The sequence below is a fragment of the Telmatherina bonti genome, assembly GCF_933228915.1.
Source record: "Telmatherina bonti genome assembly, chromosome: 7".
NCBI classification, from domain to species: Eukaryota; Metazoa; Chordata; class Actinopteri; order Atheriniformes; family Telmatherinidae; genus Telmatherina; species Telmatherina bonti.
In genome coordinates, this window is record NC_136625.1 from 22,373,680 (window position 1) to 22,397,793 (window position 24,114).

The 24,114-nt window shown below is 39.1% G+C and overlaps 2 protein-coding genes across 4 annotated transcripts in view; one reads left to right on the forward strand and one right to left on the reverse strand.

Annotated features, from left to right (window-relative positions):
- Positions 1-569: 569 nt before the first annotated feature.
- LOC306758469 (transcription cofactor HES-6-like) lies at positions 570-1,903 on the forward strand (the record flags this gene model as incomplete). The annotated part of the gene is made up of 5 exons (XM_079243796.1): positions 570-607; positions 664-835; positions 916-1,002; positions 1,107-1,188; positions 1,494-1,903. 5 exons carry the CDS (start codon positions 570-572, stop codon positions 1,901-1,903), a joined length of 789 nt encoding a protein of 262 aa, XP_079099922.1.
- Positions 1,904-6,165: 4,262 nt separating this feature from the next.
- Positions 6,166-24,114, reverse strand: part of per2 (period circadian clock 2) — a 28,783-nt gene continuing 10,834 nt past the window's right edge. The window contains exons 3-24 of one of the 3 annotated variants that reach the window (XM_079243404.1): positions 20,450-20,542; positions 20,114-20,268; positions 19,381-19,502; positions 19,005-19,206; positions 18,339-18,390; positions 17,472-17,614; positions 17,189-17,267; positions 16,995-17,101; positions 16,744-16,897; positions 16,495-16,609; positions 16,094-16,240; positions 15,715-15,805; positions 15,460-15,631; positions 13,579-13,703; positions 13,200-13,406; positions 11,473-11,736; positions 10,335-11,251; positions 9,887-10,003; positions 8,001-8,223; positions 7,535-7,742; positions 6,820-6,970; positions 6,166-6,734 (exon numbers count right to left, since the gene is read on the reverse strand). In XM_079243404.1, coding sequence (XP_079099530.1) covers positions 6,537-6,734; positions 6,820-6,970; positions 7,535-7,742; positions 8,001-8,223; positions 9,887-10,003; positions 10,335-11,251; positions 11,473-11,736; positions 13,200-13,406; positions 13,579-13,703; positions 15,460-15,631; positions 15,715-15,805; positions 16,094-16,240; positions 16,495-16,609; positions 16,744-16,897; positions 16,995-17,101; positions 17,189-17,267; positions 17,472-17,614; positions 18,339-18,390; positions 19,005-19,206; positions 19,381-19,502; positions 20,114-20,268; positions 20,450-20,542 — 4,042 coding nt within the window. In that variant the 3' untranslated portion in view covers positions 6,166-6,536. The remainder of the gene's footprint in view (positions 6,735-6,819; positions 6,971-7,534; positions 7,743-8,000; positions 8,224-9,886; positions 10,004-10,334; positions 11,252-11,472; positions 11,737-13,199; positions 13,407-13,578; positions 13,704-15,459; positions 15,632-15,714; positions 15,806-16,093; positions 16,241-16,494; positions 16,610-16,743; positions 16,898-16,994; positions 17,102-17,188; positions 17,268-17,471; positions 17,615-18,338; positions 18,391-19,004; positions 19,207-19,380; positions 19,503-20,113; positions 20,269-20,449; positions 20,543-24,114) is intronic. The other 2 variants (XM_079243406.1, XM_079243405.1) reach the window with 2 other exon arrangements.

The following is a 24,114-nucleotide window of genomic DNA, read 5'->3' on the forward strand; positions in this document are numbered from 1 at the left end:
TGACTCACTGAATCTTACACTTTGAAAACACAAAGGAAATTATAAGTATTTTCTGAAAATGTATTTTATGAAGAATCTTAATTGCAATAAGTGGTGGATAAAATGAATGAACATCTATCTATCTATCTATCTATCTATCTATCTATCTATCTATCTATCTATCTATCTATCTATCTATCTATCTATCTGCAAATATTTCGTCCTCATTATTGGTGGGTTGGTTGTTAACAATCAGGAATAATTAGCCAAAGTAACTTGTGTGATCTAATGTGAGAACTGCCAGCTTTATGGCCCATAGTGATGATCACATTTAAGGCAGTGCTTAAGCATGCAACATTAGGCAAATGCAGAGGTGTTATTTAATATGCAAGATGAGTTTGACAGATCAAACTGCCCTTAACTATTATATGTAACTATGTTCATCAACATTTCACTACGTATATTGTTTTAAATTGTGACTACTTCAGCTATTTTGGCTACAGAAGCTGCTAACAGGATGTGGGATCGGGTTTTGAATACATATATAGATTTGTCTGATTTTACGGTTCAGACGCTAACATGACCCCAAGATGCTGATCGCTGCGCGCCCTCGACGTTTCGCAGGCAGGTCAGTCATTCACATGTAAATGAGGTGATATATACACCCTGTACGTGCCCCCTCAGAGCAGCATTAACAGGCTTTTCTCTGAGAGCTTTACCGCTGGAGTCGCACCATCTGTCCCCCTCACGAGCCCTAACGGCTGTTTGCACCCCAACGACCACTGCAAACTTCAGCGATATGGCCCCCATCAGCAACACACAGGGAACCTGCACTGGAGTCAGCTCTGACAGAAAGGTAAGATAAGTGGGCACTTATTATCAACGTTTCAGCTAGGTACTGGCAAAGTGACTCAACTATCTTCACTGTTCTGGCAGATGAGGAAACCCCTGGTGGAAAAGAAACGAAGGGCTCGCATCAATGAAAGTTTACAAGAGCTCAGAGTCCTCTTAGCGGATGCAGACGTGAGAAGCTTTACGTAGGAGAAAAATGAAATTTGCAGGGTTGGCTTTGTTAGCCTAGCTGGAGTCGCTAAGGGTTGTTGCTTGTGTGTTTTGTTCAGATCCAGTTACAATCAAAGATGGAGAATGCCGAGGTGCTGGAGGTGACAGTGAAGAGCGTGGAGAGCATACTGCAAAACCGCTCCGAGGGTAAACATTACTATTACATCCACTTTTAGTGCCACTTTGAGGGTTAAAGTAAATAATTTAGTGAGTCTACATAGAATGTGACATACCAGCCCACTATTACGAAGTTCTTGTCAACTTTTTGCCAGCTAAATACAAATTCAGTAAAGTTAACAGATTAATATTTTAATAATTAACTGCATTGTGGCCTCAGGTGCGTTTCTACCGTGGTTTAGCCAATCAGAGCAGAGATACAGGTGTCCTACTTTAAGTTTTTGTAGTGTTCTACAAACTGTAAATTGATACTGGTTATGATTTTGTTTTCCCAGAGGTGGATGCTTTAAACCGGGAAGCCTGTGAGCGCTTTGCCGCAGGCTACATTCAGTGTATGCACGACGTCCACACTTTTGTGTCCAGCTGTCCGGGAATTGATCCAGGGATAGCAATGGAGCTGTTGAACCACCTCCTAGAGAGCATGCCACTGAACGATGAGCACCGTGTCCGGGTGATGCTACCAGACATCGCGCCAGACAACCCCGCCTGCAACAGCACTTGGCTCCTTCCTGACAACACGGCCCTTGTGTCCCCAACACCATCCACTATCTCCACTGATGACCTCAGCTCAGACCTGGATGAGACAGACTCAGAGCAAAGTCTGGTTTCCTCCGCAGAGGAGGCAGATAACCTGGATGTATTGCCTGGCTCAACTTTGTCCAAGTCAGTGTGGAGACCTTGGTAGACCATTTAAAATAAGGAATAATGATAGGTATTAATGTTTTGTGTTAGGATGTTGAGTGAGATAGGCATCGGTCCATGGCTTAAAAACACTAATAAGATAACTTATTCATTGCATCTAATAAGCTCTTTGTAAAATGTCTTTTGACTGCAATTCAACTATTTAATAAGTAAAATATGTAATTAAATCTCTTTTGCATTTGGTAGTGACCTGTGGTGTGTACCTGCGGAGTATAGGCCTGCCTCATAGAAAGGGGATGTATAGATTTGTAAATATGTATTTGTTGACTGGGCTTTGTAGACAATAGTTGTCCCATTGGAGATGTATTATTAGGTGCACATAAATTATTTGCTGTTTTGAAAGTCTTTACCTTTTGTATTTAAAGTATGGATTAAAACCTGTCAAATGATGTTTAGCAGGCTACCTCATATTTGTCTAATGTTCAACTTTTCAGTGAATATCTTATAAATGGCTTATTATAACTTCTTTTTGTGCAGCACACTCTTTTTAAAAAGCAACATTTCACACACAAGGATCCTACTAACCACCCACCTTGGTCTGTTACAAAGATGTTAGCTATTACTCTGCATTTGTGGGCCAGTTTGTATGTGCTCTCTCACTCTCCAAGATTCCTTAACACATCGTAGGCATTTGTGAGGTGTGAAATGAGTAATACACTCACTCCTTTTATAGGCCTTGCTGAGAACTTGTCAGAAGGATTTTATAGCTCTACTTTAGCTCGGCTTCTTCATGTCTTTAAATAACTTGGGCACATAACTTGCAAAGTCATGACTGAGGTTTCTATTATCAACATTAGTTGTGCTACAATGCAATACAAAACATTGGCCTACAATAAACTTATAAAGTCATTTAGGGAACGGATGTGTTCATCTAATAGTGCAATGACATTTGTAATAGTGTGAATACAACCACAGATGAGTGTATTTTTTAGCATTATAAATAATTTAAATACACATGCATGACAGGGCCAACCTTAAAACAGTGTTCTGCTTCAATACATTACACAGATAAGAAAAGACCATTCGGTTTTACACTAGTCTTATTTAAAATCTGGTGTTCCTGTGATGTTCACAAAGTGTCACCTCTTACTTTCCACCACTATCACCACATACACTTGAAGTGAAACAACAAAAAGATTAATAGAATGAGCACTGGACCACAGGCTGTTTAGCATATAAAATGCTGGAAAGCGAATGGCCTTCTATGGGCTGTCATTAAATAAGATTTGAAGTTGTTTTACGAGCTTACTTCACAATGTCACATTAAAACAACAGCTGCGTCATCGATTAGCTATTAATAGTTTTACTTTACTGTAGTTTGAAAGTAATTACATTTTCAAAGGAAGGAAAAGCTTGAGCACGACGCACTTTTATGCAGTTATTTGACACTTTACTGACTAGACCAGATTTGCGGATCTGCAGAGGTGTAAAAAACCGCAGCGGGGGTGCAGTTTGTAGATTTTCACACCTCGTCTTCAGCTTGTATTTAAGTAAAAAGGTGTGAACGACGAAGGGGCGAGGAGGCGAGGGTCGCTTTGATCACGAGATGCCAATCTGCCAACAGGGTGGATCGCGGTTTTTGTTTGAACGATCCTGCATTTGCATCAGGAAGGTGAAAGTCACGACCTTAGACTACAGAAAGCTTAACATCAGGCGTTCTCTTCTTTCATTTACATACTCTGATGCAGCTGTTTATTTGGCCTATATTAAGGAAAATGAGAGGCTTTATTATTTGCTTCAGACTGCATTAAAGCCCGCTTTTGGCACAACTGCTTCAACCTGGAGAGATTCGGGTTTAATCCGCGCTGCCTGTCAATGCAAAACAAAAAGGGGGATAAATCAAACGAGTCATGACACCTTTTAAAAAAATTAGGCAACATTTTATTATGATAAAATATTAATAATTAATAACAAGAACAAGTAAAGACACAAAAATGCGTCAGTATGTTCAAATAGCAAAATAAATGTCAAATTCAAGAAATGTGGCAGAGAAAAAAACAAAAACAAAAAACAGCTTTGTGCCCAGTTTAAAGATGAACTCCAGCCACCTGACGTCTGCATGAGCTGCTTTATGTATCAACCTTATAATCCACCCCAACTGGACCTGCTTTGCTTTTATGTTCTGGATGGAAATTAGCTGCAGAGCTCAAGATGCTGTTGATCCATATTTAGCAGGGCAACATTAGATAACATCAGGCATCACGAAGAACACTAAAAGAAACAGGTAAAACAAGATTTCAACTTTCATCATTCCCACCCACCATAATACAAAAGTTTTTCTGTTTCCACTTTAGCGGGGATGGTGCTAAAGTGCATTAGTCACATTTTCAGAATAACATTTACAGTAATGCTATTGGTCATGTTGCTATTGAAACTTTTCTTTATAATTAGGAAAACATATATCTTTTTCATCAATATTGTAATATATAGACACACACCCACACACACATTAAAGACTGCTACAAACATTTTCACAAGCATTTAAATGCATCAGCTTATTCAAAGAAGATCCAGCAAGGAAAGAAAAGTTTCAAATCTGAAACAAATGATACATTTTGTAAGAAACAGGTGACTAAAAGTATTCTCATATTAAGCTGCTTTTGGAAATATGTTACAGAGATGGCTCCAATGATAAAACAACAAAAATGACAGTTATTGACACAGTCATCTTTTTTACATTTAAAAACACGGGGGGCCTGTAGTCAGCAAAGCATTCAGCAAATGCTAAGCATTATTGTCGTATTTTGAGTTCAAGCATTAGACGTGACTATCAGTAAATGTGTCTATTTTGAAAGTCCACTACATTATATTTCCACTTCGCTGCATGAGAGAAATGTGCTTCTTTTCTTTCACAACATTTATCTAACACTTGTAGCTATAAGCTACAACGCTGAGATGTTTTTCAAGCACAAGATAAAATAAGTTTTTTAAACTAGGACCATATGCTGTGTGCTTGTGCAATATTCAATAACAAAATAATAACTTCAATATCCATCTTTTTATCCTCTGCGGCAAACAAAGTGCACTTGTGCTCGTTTGGTGGTTTTTTTTTGTTTTTTTTTTTTGGTGACTATCAGGCATCTGAAACTAACTACGACTCTAAAAACCTGTTTTCACCACATTCTAATGCAGCACAACATTGTTGTAACTGTTGAAACATCTCAAATATTGAGGTCATTCATATTGATCACTGAAACTTCAGATACTGGCTGGCCTCCACATATCTGATGTTAGGTTGGTCTTTGTTGTGCAAAGGGAGATTTTCAAAGGGGTGGCCAGGCTGAGACAATTCACTTCGACTGGGGTGGAAGTTGTGTCTCATTATAATCTCTTTCAGCGCACAGCTGTAGGGAGTGTAGTTTCTTTTTTTTATAGGTATTCTTACTAGCCATTAGTGCTATGAAGAATGACACATTTTTTATGTAACTCTCTTTGAACTGACCAAATGTGATCAGAGTCTGTTTGTTAAACTTTGCTGATAATTTTACATCCGAAGTACATAAAATAACAAGTCAGGTGTTTGAGAAATTTTTATAGTAATCCACAAATATGAACTTGTTTTGCTTTTTGAGCTAAAGTTTTCTTCCTTCAGTTGTATAATACTTTATCTCATCCCTGAGCAAATTTTTAAATTTCTTTTTAATTTCATCTTTCAGCATGGCGTGTGTTTATGAATAGCATGAATGGTATCAAAATAATTCCTAAACTGCTAAATGTTTATCATCCATCACAGTCTTAGACTTCTTTAGGATTAGGACAATTAGGTTAATATCTGCTCCCAGTGTTTCCGCCTAGCAAATCTACAAGATTTATGAGATCTAAATGTGATAGCGTTTACTAAATTCTTTCAGTACACAACCTTTGGTCTTGCAGGTCAGATGGAGATGTAGTCAGGAGGGTGGGACACCCGTCCTTTTATTTGTTTCTTTTACATTTTACTTTTGCATTCTGTCAAGCAAATCGTTGGTTACCACATTCAGTTAGTATTAAAAGTTATATAATATATATATATATATATATATATATATATATATATATATATATATATATATATATATATATATATATATATATATATATATATATATATATATACATATATATATATATATATATATATATATATATATATATATATACATATACATATATATATATACATATATATATATACATATATATATATATATATATATATATATATATATATGTATATATACATACATACATACATATATATGTGTGTGTGTGTGTGTACATATATATATATGTATATATATACACACATGACTTTGCCCATGGTGTTTTGAAACATAGTTTTTCCTTGATGGGATGTTGCATCCCCTAATTAGTGGATGATATGGCCAAAGAGGAAAAAAATAAATAAATTGTTTTCACAAAGCAATTCTTCAAGCAACTACTGAATTCTGCTTAGTGTATCATGAAAAAATCTAATTTGAAGTCTAACACATATATTTGCATGTTACAAAAATATGTTTACAGAAAGAGAGAACCAGTGAGAGCTTGTCTAAAGCAGTTCTTAGCAGTTCTTGTTTTAAAGTTTGTTCTGCAGAACAATAAATTGATAAGTAACAGTAACCCCTCTTAAAATCTGGTCATTGTCTTTCTGCTTGTGTTTGGGGATCATGGCTCTGAGAACAACTGTCACAGGTGTTGATGTCAGAGCTCAAGGGCTCCTCTTTGGGGTTATGCTGGCAGATGACATGATCCATTTCTGTATCACTTAGTTCAAGGTCTGGCTGGTCCTCAGTCCCAGCTGCTGCCTCTGAGGAGTCATCCCAGCAGCGGCACCCCTGGTAAACATAAATACAGGATTAAATCAGGTAATTTAAATAAGGAACTATGTCTGTTCAACTGCAGCAAATGTTGTAAGACTACCTTGACATCTATGGCTTTGGGTAAACCTCCCTTCTTGATCCAGGGGTGGACATCGTTCAGCTCCTTCTTCTGCTCCTCAGAGAACCGAGGTTGGCACTTGTGCAGCAGTCTCAGTTTCTCTTTGTCCTCTTTGAGCACTTTCTGGATGTCACTGTAGAAAAATGCAAAAAAAGTTGTAAAAGTTGGGTTTGCACAAAAGGAGGACAGCTGGATCCTGATACAGTAACAACAAAGCTTTGACTAATTTAATTATGAGTTGTTGCATTGTGTGTTGGTGTGACTTCCTATGTCCTGTTGCTTCGTCCCTGCTCCTCCATAGTACAGTCATCCAACTATTTTAATATTAGCTTCCTAGTACCTAGTATTTAAGGGTGCCATCTACTGGTCTAAAAACCTCACTGCAATACATTAAACGTCTTATTAGGTTTCCATGCCATCAAACAACTGCAGTGGTTTTCAAACTTTTTGAGCCACAACTTCCAGGATAACATACATTGGTGTTAATAACCACCATGCAACAACTGAGTGATTAATTGTACAATATATCAAACGGGTCATTTTGCAGACATTCTTAACATGAGCTTTCAGTGGGTCACCACTGTGACAAGATGTCTACATGAATAAAATTTCTAATGGATAAATGACAAATAGGAGGACAGCCTAACTACAGGGCTGATGTTTTTCTCACTGGCTGCAGCTCTATTTTTGGACTCACCGTGAGGGCAGCTGATATGTCATCATAATTTTCTCATCTGTGTCAGCCATGAGAAGCCACAGCGGGTCCTGCAGTACACACTTAATGAATGGATCACTCTGCTTCATCTCCACAGGCCTTCCCTCGCCGTTGCTTAAGTGACCTTTGACCCTCTGACTGCTCTGAGATGAGTCCACACTGCCAAAGTATTTACTGCTGTTGTTGCTTCCTGAGAAGAGCCAAGAAAACACTTAAAATAATGGAAATCAAAAGCTCTTGTTGTGCGTGTTTAAAAAAAAATAATTTATGCAAACTATAAGTATGTCAAGTTATTCAGTTAAATGTCAAAGAAATGCACAACACTTCAAATTCAATATAAAAATGAAATCAAAGCTAATGATATTAGCTTTAATATTCTCTTCTTGTTGTTTTCTCTTCATTTGCCTCTAAACTGAATCAGTTTAAAACACAAATAAATCATGCAAACCTGAACAACTGCCTGAAGTCCCGCTAGCTGAGGCTCCGCTGCCTGATGTCCTGCTCTTGGATGTCCCACTGGCTGAAGTTCCACATCCGTTGGATCCTGAGGCCATTGAGCCAGATGTGGCTGAGCCAGTCCCAGAGCAGGAATCCTCTTGTAGAATAATGTCCAACATGTCGCTGGATGTAGAGTTGGCATCGCTGTTGTTACCATAGCCATGCAAGCTCCTCTGTAAAGACACAAATATTATAGCGATATTATTAAAGAGGGACTTGATCACATTGTCCTGGTGCTCATGCTGTAGCAAACTGCCCTTCTGCCGCTTCTTTGCATTGCAGCCGGGTGCAATGTCATTGGCTGTTTTGCAACTGAGTGGAATATATTTCCACTCAGTTACGGATGTCCTTCTTAGCAAATGACAGATCGTCAACAACTAAACACAACCACCAGGTTTTCAGCAAGTTCAGAAAAATAAGGTTACACATTCGGAAAGGAAAAGAAAAAAACAAACAAACAAACAAACAAAAAAGATTATCCATGACAACTTCCCTTTTGTGTTTCTGGTCACATCTTAGTTTAACAGAAAACAAAGAACAAATTGCCCACATCTGATACTAAAACAGGCGTCCATGAAGGAGATTATTGTCTTAGCTGAATCACCGGAGACTTGCATGCTAAATCAGTGTGAGCCATGGTGAAAAAACAAACAAAAAATGACAAATCAATTCGTTGGAAGTGTGCAATATGCTTCAAAGTATGGTCAGATCTTCATATTAGCAACAATTAGAAACAAACACAATCTATGTTAACTGCTGACTCACAAACCATTTTGTTGATCATTTAGCTGAACACACTGAAGATGATGGGAACCTGCAGGGTGATGATATTAATTAAATGAAAATGAAATGATGAGTCAGTCTAATCAATGAAATAAGGCTATGTGTGTCTGAGCCAACAAAACAATTCAGACATCTATTATAACCTAACCACTTAATACAAATTGGGATCATACCAAGAAACACCAAGAGACTGCCACTTCCTACCAAAAGACAAACACCACGATCCCCTTGAAGATTGCCAAATTGCACGCTGACACTCCACATTGCGACTCAGGACTTCAGACATTCAGGTTTAATTATTTGGAGATAATGCTCAAAAATAAAAATAAAAAGGCAAATATGAAAACCTCATCTCAAATGTGAAGCATAGCAGAGGGAGCATCATGATTTCAGGGTGTTTGGCTACTTGGAGCTTGGTTACGATTGGAAAAGAATTGATGAATCTCAGAGGAAGCTGGAAGATGCAGCAGAGAAATGACCCGAAATATCCACAAAGGTCCAGTCAGAGCCAAAATCCTTCACCTTGACAGAAAAATGTTAAAAACATGTTTCCTCTGGAAGAGTTCCCCTGAAATATGACATAAATCTGGCTGAAAAAATAAAATAATTGTAAAAGAAATCCTTTGATTGGTGTGCAGTCGGCAGACTGCAGACTGGATATCTGCTGCCAAAGAAGGTCTGACCAGGTACCAAGTCCAACTGTTTGCACTCCAGAAAAAGTTTTGATATAAACACATTGTGTTTGCCTGTAGTTGTGATTTAGATGAAGATCAGACCACATTATTATTAACAATTACAAAAAAGGAGAAAAATCTGTACAAGTGCAAACACGCACTGAAACTTGCTTTTAAAACCTCTTACGTTTCTCAGTCTCATGCTTCAACTGAAATCTATGCCAATCTAAGCTCGGTACTGGACAGGTAAGTGCAATAAAGTTAAAATAGAAATCATTGGTCACAGGAATGTACAAAAAACAAACTGTCACAGTTGATATATGGTATCTGGGAGGAATAGGATTTGAAAGGTGTGGAGGTTTTCTGATGATTTGCCTACCTCTTTGCTGCACGCCCCCAGCCTAGACCACACTTTATCCCAAGACAAACGCTCACAGACACAGGATGTGCCATCGAAATACAAGGGTCCAGGTGGACCAAGGAGAGTGAGAGAGGGCTAAAGGGTGTAAGGGATAATAACATCATGTGTTAACACCCGACTCCACATTTCATCTGAGGAGTCTTCACTGACTTGACTTTAAACATGGCATAGCAATACAACAAGAAACTGCAGCGAGTTAATACTGAGAAAATTTTGTATGAATCACTGTCACGTTGGGATCATGTTCCAAAATAGAGACACATGATTCAAAGTCTAGTGGGTAAGTGGGTAGAGTTCAGACCACAATGGTAAAGTTCAGCGAAGCATTGGCATTTTTGTCAGGCGGTATAAGAGCGTTACAGGTGGCGGATATCAGAAAGCAGCTTCGGAAGATTTCCTCATTTACCTGATTCAGCTCCCTCTCTTTGGGCTGCTTGCTGCTCGCTGCTTTCTCCCTTTCAGCCATATTATTCCCTTGTCCTCCTGATGAGGGTGCTGCGCTGTCCTGCCTGTCCACCAACAGCTCCAGTTCCAGCAGGTTAAGAGGTGAGCTGCAGCTGGACTGGAACAAAGGTGGGGGTGTTGCCCCTCCAGCTTCACCAGACAGAGGTGTGGAAGAGCGGGAGTTGCTCTCCATGTGGGGCTTCGGGGTGTCAGGGAGCGAAGTGACATGAAGTGATGGAGCTGGGTATCCTGTTTGAGGAGTAAAGTGGTTGGTGGTGTGGAACTGGTGCTGACTGCTGAAGGACGGTGGAGATGTGAAGGCACCTTGGCTTGGAAAGGCAGCCTGGTCAAAATGCTGCATTAGGCTGGGAAAAGTCCCAGTGTCTACTTGGTACATTGGCTGTGGTGGCAGTGGTGGTGGATGCCCAGGCCCCATTACAGGGTACAAGTAATTGGGCAGGACTAAAGCCACAATTGGGGTGACAATGGGAGAGGGGTAGGGAGCAGAATGAATAGAAGGGGGACAGGGAGGGGCTTGGGTACCCTGGTTGTCCCCAAGGCCTTGTGGAGGGGATTCTGTATGGAGAGATATAGAATCAGCTCTGGGGTAAACCTGCAAGGGGTAGCTTGGTATCATAGCAGGGTACACCACAGGGAAAGTGGACTGCGAAGTATCAGAGGGAGACAACAAGGTCTGTTTAAGACCGGGGTTTGGCTGAAGAGGCTGCATTTGTTGCTGTCTCTGTTGGGACACTGTGGTGTCTGTAGAAGTGATGCGCTTTGCTCGCTTTGACTTGGTCTTCTTGTTCCTTGAACCCCGGCGCACGGAGGGATCTGCGCCCGGTTCTTCCTTTTTGCAGGGTCGGGTGGCACATGCAGCTACAGGATCAAGAAAAAAAGAAACAAGGGATTTGGGAATGTCAATTCACTTGATTAAAGCTGATTTTTTTTATTTATAAAATACGAAAAAAAAAACTTTCCAGTCTGTCTATTAGTGTATTTGACTTTCTTTTGGTGATGCTGCAAAAAACTAGTAAGCTAAATTAATATGGTGAGTTAATGTTGACTCATAACAGTGAGGTGTATGCATTTAGTGTTACCGTCACTGGCAGTGTCATCTCTCTGGTTTTCCAGGTACTGAAAGTAGTTTGCTTTGAGGCCAACAAGTCCACGAAGCTCTTTGAAGCGAAACAGAAAGGCCTGCTCCTCTTTTTGTGTATGAGCTGCCAGCACCTCCTTAGTCAAGCCCAGTTTCTTGTAGGACTCTTTCTCCTGACTGGGAGGTGAACCCGCACGAGGAAGAATCCCGGGGTTCTGGCTGGATTCTGCCATCTCCCCTGTGGCTGGTACATCCTCTGTGAGCTCTGTATGGATGAAAGTACGATGACAACTTAGACATACTGGGAAAGAATGAAAGGAGGAGTTACAGGAGGGAGAATGTTAACAATTACCAGGGTTGACAAGAAAAGCAATGCTGATCAAGCAATGAGCCGCTGCAGGTCACGTACCTGCCACATACATTCACATTTAGTCATTTAGCAAATGCTTTATCAAAAATGATTTCCATGTGAGGAAAAACATTCACCACAGAATACAGCAAGAGACTCAGTTGTAAGCACTACATCTATTTAAGGACAGTTCAGGAAAAACCTGGCAAAGATGTGCAAAGTCAGTATGAGTTCAGCTTGTTATACACAAGCTGGAATCACTTTCAGATCTATCAGATGCCAGAGCTTTAACAAGTATAACACAGTTTCACAGTTTAGGGGTCCTAAAACAGATAGGGCGACAGATAAAAGGTACAAAACTGCACAAAAACAAGCCAGTTCACCACAACATTAATATTTTCATTAAATACAACAGTTATGCACGCCCTGACTGGAACGATAAACACTTGAGATGTAAGGGCTGTTAGAGATGAGCTAGTTACTAGTTTCCTAAAACTGTGAACTCAGCTGTTTGGTTTCCTGTCATATAAACAAATAATTGTTCTAGTTTTGTATGTCACTTTGCACAATGTACTGTAACACCCTGTCATGTACTTTTACCTAATCCCTAACCATTTGGTATATTGCTTTGCAGTATAAAGGGATACAGCAAAACTTAATGTAATGTTGCATAACAGATAACATATACACAGCAATATAGTATTTGCAGCTGTGGGGTGTTTCAATAGTCTGAAGCAATGGTCCGCTAACAAAGCAAGCAGTTAAAGTATTGACTTTCTAAATGAATAGGAAAAAGGTTCAAATGCAACTGACATATGACATTGATCTGACAACCAAATTAATTTATATGTGTAACATTAGTATAAGTTAAGTATAAGTTATTTGGATACTATATTTTGATACCAAAGCTGGGAGTGACTGCTTATTGCCAACCATGTGATCCTCGAGGGCAGAGAGAGGCCTTTCTGACTTTGAGGTCTTAGCTATTGAGATAACAAATAGAAACAAATAAACAAAAAGAAAGCGGGACGGACACATGCAGCCGACATTTACAGTGCTGTGAGAAACAGTTTGCCTCTGTCATGATTTCTCCTCTTGTTTGATATTTGTCACACTGAGTGGTTAAGATCTTTCAAAAAATGTAAAAGACAATGTTGTTAAAGTTAGGTGACACTTAAAAAAAAATCTTTCATGCTAAATATCAAAGTTTTCTTTTTTAAATATATGTAAGAGCTGAAGGTGTGATAAGGTAAATCCCTTATTTTGGCCATATCTTACATGTTTCATAACATGATTTGTTTGCCTCTTGTTTCAGTATGAAAAATATGGAACAAATAAAGGAATCTGGGTAGAGTGCAGTATTTTTCACCCCACTGTACCTGACTCAGGTTGAGGTTTCTTGTCCCCAACATGCACTATGGTGCTACTGTAGCTACACTGGCTGGTTATGGACACCACACTTTCTGGTTTGTTTAGAACAGGTAGGGGCAGCGAAGTGCCCACTACCGCCGTGGCCGTTTCACTGGACTTTTTGTCAGGGTCATCCAAAGCGGAGAGACCAGATTGATCCTTCAATAAGGCTGGTTCTGCCAAAGAGAACAGAGGACAAGACCTACTGATGAGGTACTGGTATTGCTGGGTCTGAGAGAGAAGTTTAAATGGAAGAGTGTGAAAGTGCCTTTGAAGGCAAAAGCTTTGCATTGCAAGGTAACAACAAGTCTGTTTTCTTGTAATACATTATGAAGAAGCGTCACATACCTTCAGATATCTGCATGCCGTTTGACCCTTTCTGTTTGTCCTCATCTGAGTTAGAAGACGTGGTGTTGGAGGAAGACTGACACTTCCTCTTCATGGTGATGGGGACATTACAGCTCTCCAAGTACCTAGAAGAACCATCAATCACAATAAGAAGGTCATAGTCAGTGCGTTTGCCATCACTTATCAGGTAATTATTCGCAAGAGTATGACGCACCATAAAACACAAGGTCAAGCAATTCACAGTGAAGCCATAAAATGAACAGGCTTACTCTGTGCAGATGAGTTACAGTGGCTGGTACGTAAGAACTACTATGAGAAATACTGATTTCTTTAGTTAAAAGATTCCTGTTATTTATTTATTTTTATTTATAACACTAGAAGCTTATTTTGATAACTCCTTGCTCCACTGCAGGAACCAGAGGCTAAACAAAGCCAGGAGAGACACTTAAACCCACTCAAAACAAAGCCTTGGCCAGGAGTTTGTATTTTTTATTTAAGATCTACAGTACAGAAAGCATTTGATTGGTTGACCATTTGCAGAATTTCATCCTTTTTCTACTTATGCTATCCACAGCGGAGATGGAAAGGGTTGTACATGCTATTACTTCATCCTGCCTTTCACTTTTCACATGTCTAATAAGTACATCTCTCTCTGACAGAGACATCTTGATTTCTTGACATTTGTTTAACATTAGGTTTGCTATCAATTAAAAAAATCATTTTAGTTTTCACAGTCTTGCATGCTCCAATCATCCATTCTCATGTAGCTTATCTAGCTCACCACCCTATCTAAGGGAGCGCCTGATGGCCTGTGAAGGACATTCATGTCAGCGTATTGTATTGGTTAGACAGTTGTTGTTTTTTTAGTCAATACCCACATCTGGTAATCATGAGTGAGGGTGGACCAACCAGTAAATCACAGTTGAACGCCTTTTTCTGCTCCATGCAGATGCAAACTGTTTAGGCAAACTTCTGCCCCTTGCAAGACCCTGAAGAGGGTGCAGAGCTGGTCCACACTTTGTCTACTGTTCCACAACCAGGATGAAAACCACACTGCTTCTCCTCAATCCTAAGTTCAACTATCCAACAAACCTTCCTCTTCAAGACTCCTGAATAGACCTTACCAGGGATTCTGAAGAGTGTGATCCCCCTGTAGTGGCAACACACCTTCAGGTAACCCTTCTTAAAGAGGAGGACCACCTGTCCAGTCTGCCAGTCCAGAGGCACTGTCTCTGGTGACATGAAGTGTGTATTAAGGAACTCTGTGTGGATCTCATCGACGGCCCTATAACGGTGGAGCTTTGAGTCACCTTGGTTTACTTTGCTCCAGCGGTAGGAAAGTCTACTTATAAGTTCCCAAAGTCTGCTTCCGCATCAGAACATGTGTTTATGGTGTTGAAGAGGTCTTCAAAGTATTTCTTCCACAAACCCACAACGTCTTGAGTGTCCAAGACATGTGACCGCAAGTCCACTGATACAACAACAAAGTTGATTATTGAACTGCTGCACTGAGTGTCCTGGTTTTCCAGTGCACATGTGGACACTAATGTTTGAACACAGTATTTGCTATGGATAATCCATGACAAGCACAGAAATCCAATAAAGAAACACCACTTGGATTCAGATCAGGGGAGACCGCCTCTCCAAATCACACACTTGCAGGTCTCCCTGTCTTTGCTCACAGGAGTATTCAAGTTCCCCAGCAGTCCCTGAAACGAGTATCTATTTGTTCTAACCATTTGTGACATCTTGGAGGGTCCTTGAAAATAAATTCACTTACTGTCTTAATTTTTGTAAAAGCGCAGCTAGTTCTTCCTCTGTAGGAAAAACCATGCTAAAGACAAATATTTATCACCGCCATGTCAGTCTTTATCTTCATACCTGATAACACTGTCCAGACAGCTGACCTGCTGGTATGAGTACACAGCTTGATCATCGAAGGCCAGCTCCTCCTGGAAAGAGGCTCTGCTCTCTTCCATAACTGTGTCCTTCCAGTTTATAGGAGGGGCTGAGTCTTTAAGTCGCACTACAGCTTGGCTCTTTGATTCAGACTCTGTTTGAGATAAATCAGTTAAAGAGTCTGAGGATAAGAGGTGGGGAAATGTAATATTTTCATATTTGCTGGACAAGACTTACTGGCACTGCTTTTTTTGTGGTCTAATTTTGCCATCTGCTGCTCTTGGGTCTTTTGAAGATGAATTCCTTTACAGATTTCCTGAAAGGTTCGCTGTGGCAAAAAAAAAAAGAGAACTAGTGAGTCAATACAACACCAGGCCAATAAACTAAAAAGGAGTTAGTAGTTTCAATAAGAAACACACAGTTTCTACGAGGTTTAGTCAAAGCAGGGCCTTGAGGGCTGGAAAAGACTTTACTTGAAGTCTGTTTCCAAAACTCAAACAGTTGTTCATGCAGTAATAACTCCGGATATGAAAAACACTCAATAGCTAACTAGAAAATAAGCAGAAAATTCAGTTTTCAAAAAGTTTTGCCATCTTCAGGATTGTGTAGTACTCACAGGTCTGCTTTTACCGCTAACATCCCCCTCCTCTTGTTGAATCATGCTTCCATTGCCGTTGTTCAGGCTCTCGCTAGAGGAGGTCATGCCCAGAAGGTGATCATTGCTCATACTATTGTAGCCACTGGATCCACTGTTATGAACCGGCTGATTACAGATACAGAAAGGGAAGACAGGTTTTAAAAAAGAAGCACAATACGAGATGCTGCCAAGAGGCAGAGAGAACTTGTTTTTAGTTTCTTTTTGCTTTTCAACATCTTTCATTTGCTCTTTCTTTCTCCATGTTGGGATCATTTAAATATGATTTAGATTTTTGGGACAAAGTTAGTCTACTCATTTTGCTGTTTACGCAAGCATTTTCATTCTTCTTTTTGATTGAATTGTCCTTGCTCTTCTCGCACCTGTAACAGGAGCCGATGGATCCGTTCAGTTATCTCCGAGATATCGGAGTCTATGGTCTTCATATGTCCAACAGAAGACACTGGGGCCATGAAAACGTCTTCATTCACAGGGCCCCTGGTACAAAAAAAAAATAAAATAAAAAAATCATAAACCAGTTTTGCACATCAAACCGTTTCGTTCCAGCAATAGCTTAATAGTCTGTATTGTACTTTTAGCCCCTTCTGGGTCATTACAGAATCGGTTCTCACATGCGGACTTTGTGTCTCCCAATAACAAAGGAGACCTTTCGGCTCCATGGGTTGACAAAACTGGACCAGCTGGTGTCTAGGATGATGTATTCCCCATTCCGTGCACAGAAGCGGATGGATGAGTGGTCAAATGGTTGCCCCGCATACTGAAGAACTGCAAAAAAAGATGAAAAAAAAACAAACAAACCGCTAAGCCAGATCTGGGCAGACATGGAACATTAATCCTTTACCTTTTAATTCTGTTCACTTACTCTTTTTGTGAATAGTCAGCATCACCTGACGGTCATTGGGATGTAGGTGAAGAAGGACTGAAGTGCCAATCAGATCCTGGGGGAGATAACCGAGGAGAGGAACCGCCCTGATGGAAAAACCAAAGCACATCATCTCTGCTCATATCTGTTAAGAGTCGAGGTCGATGTCAGTGCATATAGCGTTAATGCCTCACCTCTCGTCAACATCTTGAAACACACAACTTGGAGTGTGTGTGGTGGTGAAAATGCGCTTGTCTGTTGGTATTCTGGGTGCTATGAGGAATTTAATACATAAAAATAATTCACAGTTGTTCAATGATCAATATCTACTCAAAGTCTTGTTCAGATTTTTTGTGGAAAAAAAAGCTAAAAGCAAGAAATAAGTTTGACTATCATGAGTAACAGGCTGTAAATCTATATTAAACAGTAAGATATAATCTATAACCTATTGTTTTAAAGCTGCAGTGAAAATCCTACCATCATAGCCAGAGTGAACCCTCTCCGCCAGAAGAAGGCAGCAGAACTGGTCTTCAGCATGGACTGTGTCTTGGACTTTCATCAGGTAAGGTGTCATGCGAAATGGATAATATCGCAGGTCACCCTCACTGTCCTTACCACCACTGGACATTAGAACAATAGAGTAGTTAGATTCAACCCTGTGAACCTGGAAGAGTTTGTTTCATGCACACACACTCTGCAACAGTTTGTTTTTCAGATTGAACACATGGGGGCACTATAGAGCTGTTTTCCAGTTCAGATCTATGGAACATGTAGACTCAAATCTCAAATATCCGTTCTTCTGTTAGCTTTTATATATATATATATATATATATATATATATATATATATATATATATATATATATATATATATATATATATATATATATATATATATATATCTTGGTCTATGCTCTCCAGTCAGTTCTAGAAATACTATGCAAACCCTGTAATACAAACACTTATACAAAATGAACAGAAAAATAAAATAAGAATCCAGAAAATCAAGGGGATCATTATATCTATAAATCTCCTCTTGGTAAAGCAAATTTTCTTAGCAGAACACAGTATGCAGATTATCATTTTGCATGCTTCAATGCTGAACAAGACAAGGTAAAAAAAGGGCATCCTATCAAATGCAATCTGAACAATACACTTTTATGGGTCTCTAAATATGCAAAAACACTGACCTGGAAAATAGCATCTGATTACAGTTCAAGCGTATGTGATGTCACAAACTAATTGAAAGGCATCTAGACTGGAATTAAAATATGAATATACACTACAAACAGGTACTAGCAGCAGATGGCCAACATTGCAGCTCCAGACCTCAGCTCCAGCTCACCTGATACGACAGAAAAAGGATTTCTCCTGTATGCAGTCAGGCGGAGATGACTCTGAAAAAGGAAAACAAAATGGTTTAATTCAAGGGGAACATGATACAGTTAAATGACAGGGGAACCTGGCTCTTGCAGGCTTATGAGGTTTGATTAACTACATAAAAAAACATCATTTAAAGTGTGCCTCTGCAGATAATGTATATGTATTGAATTTACACAGAGTCTGATTCTCAATTTGATGTGGTAACCTAAATATTTCAAGGCATGTAGCAGCTCTGGGTGTCATGTAAATGGAACATTTAAGGCAGGTGACTCTGTGGGTGGCATTACCAGCTAAATTGGAGTTTCTAAAAAAAAAAAAAATGCTTGAAATGAATTGGCATTTTTAATCTGAATACAGACTGAACACTTCTACATTTTGTTCTCCAGTGACTCTTTAAAAGCAGCCAGCTGCACATTTTTCTTTTCTAATGACACCTTACAAACAGACAGCTCAGTGTGTTCTCTTCAGCTCAGCTTGATGAAAAGCTCTGGTTGGGTCAGGGTGAACTTAACGTATCATGATGAAAGCTGAAGCGATTCACCAAACTGCTGAGAAGCAACTCATAATATATGTCCTATACAGAGCCAGATCTGTTGATATTGTGTTGGCAAAGAGACATAAGTCGTACCTGCTCCGGTACACATGCTCCAGGATGGCAGGCGGTAAGGAGTTGTGAAGCTGTAGAAGACACTAACATCCTGAGGTGTCAGAAACTCCACGAACTTAGAGTCTTTGAACACATCTCTTTTGCAACTGAGAATGGAGGCTGCCTGATCAGAGATGTACACTATCCTCCCTGTGATGAGAGACACTGCTACTGCAAAAATGTCCTGTTGAAGACACACAGTCCAAGAACACAGATGAAGTGTGGATGAATAAGACACCTTGTACCCACCACTGAAACAAACTCAATTTGAATGTTTTAGTTAAAGCCAATTATCTCAATCTTATTCAAAATGGATGTAATTATGTTTTGGGTGAAAAAGAAATGAGCTTTGTCTCACGTTGTTTTTCAGGGTGTATTCAGAAGTGATGCTGTCTATCTCCTCTATGGTATAAGAAGAAACATCCAAGCCTGAGGGCTGACTGTCATTGATCATCAGCAGCTGATAATATTCCTCATTGGCTGGAAGAAAGAAGAAAACATCTTTCTGTTAGTTTGGTCCATACATAAAAAAAAAAAAAAGATCCTCTTACCACAATCCAGCTATGAAAAGACCTGATATTTTAATTACAAAAAACCCCCAAACATACATACATAGAGATAGATAGAGATGATGCAGTCTTACCGACGTCAAAGACATTTTTTAATGATGAAAACTGTCTGATGATATCACATTTTATAAACTCACACTGAGAACTGTACAGTTAAACTTCTACCCACCCATTAACATCTGCAAACATTTACAAAGGGTGGAATTAAGCATTTACAGACCATTACCTCCATAACTACCTACAAAAATGTTCCCTCCAACTCAAAGTCATGTCTGTAATTTTTACTTTTGGTTCAGCTCTGTCTGCTTCCTGAATTCCACCATAAAGACATTGTTGTGAATAAATTAATATTAACATTTGTTTATTTATTGATGAATGAATGTAAATATTTACATAGAAATATACAAAAATTACATTAAAAATCTATTAGGAAGAAGGACAAAAAATTAACTCTTTTGTAATTTCACTGATAGAAGAGCAAAGTGCAGATAGGCCGGGTTGTTGTTTTAATGCACTACATACCTTCCACCTGTTTCACACACCGAAGGGCATACTTGAGGGTGTTCAGTGTGGTAGACTTGTTATCATGTTTCTTCTCAGGTGGCAGGTGAAGCTTCAGCTCTTTCAGAATCTTGATCACCTCTTTCTGGGTCTTGGCTTTGGCAGACTCCTGACTGCTGCATGACAAACATGCAAAACTGAGTCAGTTGTGAAACCAGCAGAGCAGCAAAGCAAAAAAAATAATTTAGAATATGATACAATTCTAGACAATGACTTGTATCAATTTAAATGCCACTTTTGGTTTTCCTAATGAAACCTGTTGTGTAGCATTATGGTCGCATTGGTTATAGGACTAACCTGCAGCCGCTTGTTGAAGGGTTGTCTTGCTCTGAGCTCAGCAGACTGAAGGCGTTGGAGCTGCTCGGAGGAGATGGACTGTGAGAGTTGGAACTGAACAGGAGAAAGGGAGATTAGATTTATATCACTGATTGAACATCAGTTAAATCAAGCAAAATTACCTCCATTATAAAAAATAGAAAAAGAGAGAGAGAGAGAGTATTGTCGCCGATTTTACTTGGTTAGCTCAAGCTTCACATGTTTCCAACATGCATCAGAGGTGCTCAAGTTACCATCAAGGAGAGGTGTACTCATTTTCTCACTATGGGATGTCATTAACTTTACCTAAAAAAAGATCTGCTGTTCTTTTGCCTTTGTGAAAGTGTAAGGGGGACAGTCTGCATGCAGCTTCACATCTAATTTACAAGCCAAGCAACAAAAGAAACAGCCCTTTTAAACTCAGGTCCATCTCACCTGCCTGAGGAGCTGAAAGGGTGTCTGCAGCTCAATGGCTGAGCAGCAGGAAAGCCCCCACTAAAGAAAGACTAACGGGTTACTGCACAGCAGGGAACTCCAGTTACTCCTTTGGTGGTCTGTCTGACAAAGTATTATCAATGATCTATAACAGCTATTTTTTCTATGTTCCTGTCTGACTCACGCCTCTTCCGACTCTTCAGTTTCAGATAAAAGATCCCCCCCCCAAACACACACACATTTTTTCTATTTTAGTGAGCCATCTATTTGGATATAAAATAGATATTTGAAAGGTTTCTATTCAGTTTACATAACACGCCAACAACCTTGAAGATGCAAAATATTTGTTATTGTGAAGCACAGAAAAAATAACTAGTAGAACTAGAAGAGTGCAGACCTCCGTCAAGCTATTTTCATTTTTCTTTGGCATTGATTGTGGTTATTATAAGTTGGGGCAATGAAATTTTTTGGTCTTTTTTTTTTTTTTTAAGATAGTTTTTCTTTTATTATTTCTCTCTACAAACCTGAGATAATTTGGTGTAACTCCACAGGAGGATCTAAATTCTACAAATACACAAATCATTCCTTCATTAAATGGCTGTGAATATGCATAGAAAGGTTCAAGATGCAGAGCAATAAAAGGTTAGTCCTCACCCCATCATTCAGACAGAAAATCCAGCCATCCAGGCATCTACTCATATACAAAATGCAGGAAAATTTATTGGAAATAATATTTAAGGTTAATGATAGACATGAATAGAAGGTGTTTAACCTTAGCTTCTAGGAAGCTTACTCTGTATCTAGAAAGTGTGGCGTTGCTTCCTCAGCTTGACAGTGCTTAGCAACTCCCATGACTAATTTTCCACAGGCTATACTGAGCCACTTCCACCTGCTGAGAAAGGTGGATCTCTTTAACAAAGTTCTGGAAAAAAGCCATATGGCAAACTTAGCAATATTATTAGTTTTTTTTTGGTCAAAATTTGCAGTTCTAGTTGTCCTGTCAGAGTTTTTGTTCCTTCAGCCCTTCAAAGAGTCTTCAGCTGAAGAATAAATATGTGATTTAAGGTGTTAACCCACAAGCTTTACTCCACACTAATACGCTAGAATCAGCAGCCCACAGAGACATGGAGTCATTGCAATTCAGCTTACTGCGGTGTGTATAGCAGCCTTACCTGGCTAAAAATAGGATTCACCTGTACAAATAGCCTCTCCAAGCATAGGTGGGTCAAATAAAACCTTCAGTACTCAGAAAGGCCACAGCTGGTTTTAGACTGGAAAGACTGAACATGTAAGTGAGTTTTTATCAGCTGCTATAGAAGTCTGTCACAGTCTGAGGACAGCAACATAGAGGTCAAAGAAGTCCACGTTTAGTGTTTAAGTTCCAGCTCTTTGTTGCAAAGTGGTTTTAGAGAACCTGATCTTTATGAAATCTTTACAAACATTTACAAGAAGGGTTTCTAACAGTACTTCGACTAATCGTTTTAGTCGAAGTACTGTGTGATGAGCAACTGGCAGGGGCTAAAAGTTGGAACAACTTTCAGATAGTGATCTTAGAATAAAACTTAAATATATGTTCTGGTTTTAACACATTGCTGTTGGCATTTAAAGCTTGAAATGGTTTAGGAATAGGGACAGGTTTTCTTCTGTCTCGAGTTAACACTAAACATGAGAAACTGCTTTCAGGTTTCATATATGCATGAATATACATACATATACATATTAAATGTCCCTCCTCATAAACACAGCAAAGTGGAAATCTGGAGTATTTTTCCATTTTGGGTGATAAATATGCTCTCATTACCTGAAAAGCTAGCAGGATGACACATAGTGGAAGATTCCAGGTCTCTTGCCACTGCAACTAAAACTCATTTAGTCCTTTTTACTTTTTTATCATATCTATTCTTGTTAATGTTATTTTCAGGCTCTTATGTTGCCTTTTATTGGAGTTTAAGTTTCTTATAAGGTTTTCGTAGTGCATATTGAGAATTATTAAAGTGCTTTGTTGTTTAAAACCTTCAGACACAAGAGTATTTACAGCAGTAAGACCATTTTTCAGTTAAACAATCAGTTTATTGAAAATGAATCGTAAGTAATCAGTTAAGCATCAAGCAACTGTAGAGAAAGTAAATGAAACACATTTCTGTCCTAGATATTTAGGTAAAGACATTTGGACTTGTGTGAGAATCTGCTCAGACACATATTTCTGTATTTGTTCAGATTTGTAAAAAAGGAAGAGTCCAAGCCTACAAGTAGCAAAAATAAATAACACACCCACACACACATACACTAAAAAAAACCTTCGCAACTCTAAAATAAAACTTAATATTTTGTGTCTGATGAAGTAGTCAGACAAATGTAGGCAGTCCACTGAACTCTGTGTCTATAGTTCACTGTGATGTATTAGCCGACAAGCTTAACGAAAGACTATTAACAGCTGTCTGAGAAAGTTACTCACCTGCACTACTACTCAAGCTACTAAGAATAACCTGCTTACATGCTAAGAATAGACAACATCTTCATAAATAGCCTTTCCAAACACAAGTAAGTCTAATTCTATCAAAATAACCTTCAGCCAGCAGAATGCAACAGCTGATTTTGGACTAGTCAGTCTGAGTATATTGGTGAGTCTTTAAGTCCAGAAGGAGACAAAGACATTTGAGCTTATTTTATGGGAGCAGAGACACAACCAGGACAAGGTGATGCAGTTTAATTAAAATTCTGCCCTCAACAGATTGTGTGTCTGCCAAATGAATAACACAATAATCCCCTCTGCATATAAACATGGCAAAGAGGAAATTTGGAGTGTTTTTCCATTTTGTGTAATAAATATGCTCTTAATAACTAAAAGAGAAAGCAGGATGACAGAAAGCAAGAACTGCAGAATAAAACTGTCACCAAAAGAGACTCAGTTATTCTGCAACCTGTTATGTTTGAACATCACATAATCATCTGCAAACTATCACATTTGAATTGTTATTTCCAGACAGCAGCCTTCACTCAGGTGGGTTGTTTGCCTTTATGGCATTACTTCCCTCCCACTCAATGCTCAGAACTTAAACCATAGGCAACTGGTCTTAATCAAAATATGTTTCACAGGCTCCCACTAGTAACTCAAGTTAATTGCATGTTCAATTAATGTCCAGTACACAGCTCCTGTAACTCGTCTACAAGTTTACTGTTGCAGCTAAATCAGCAGGACTCAACAGATGCTG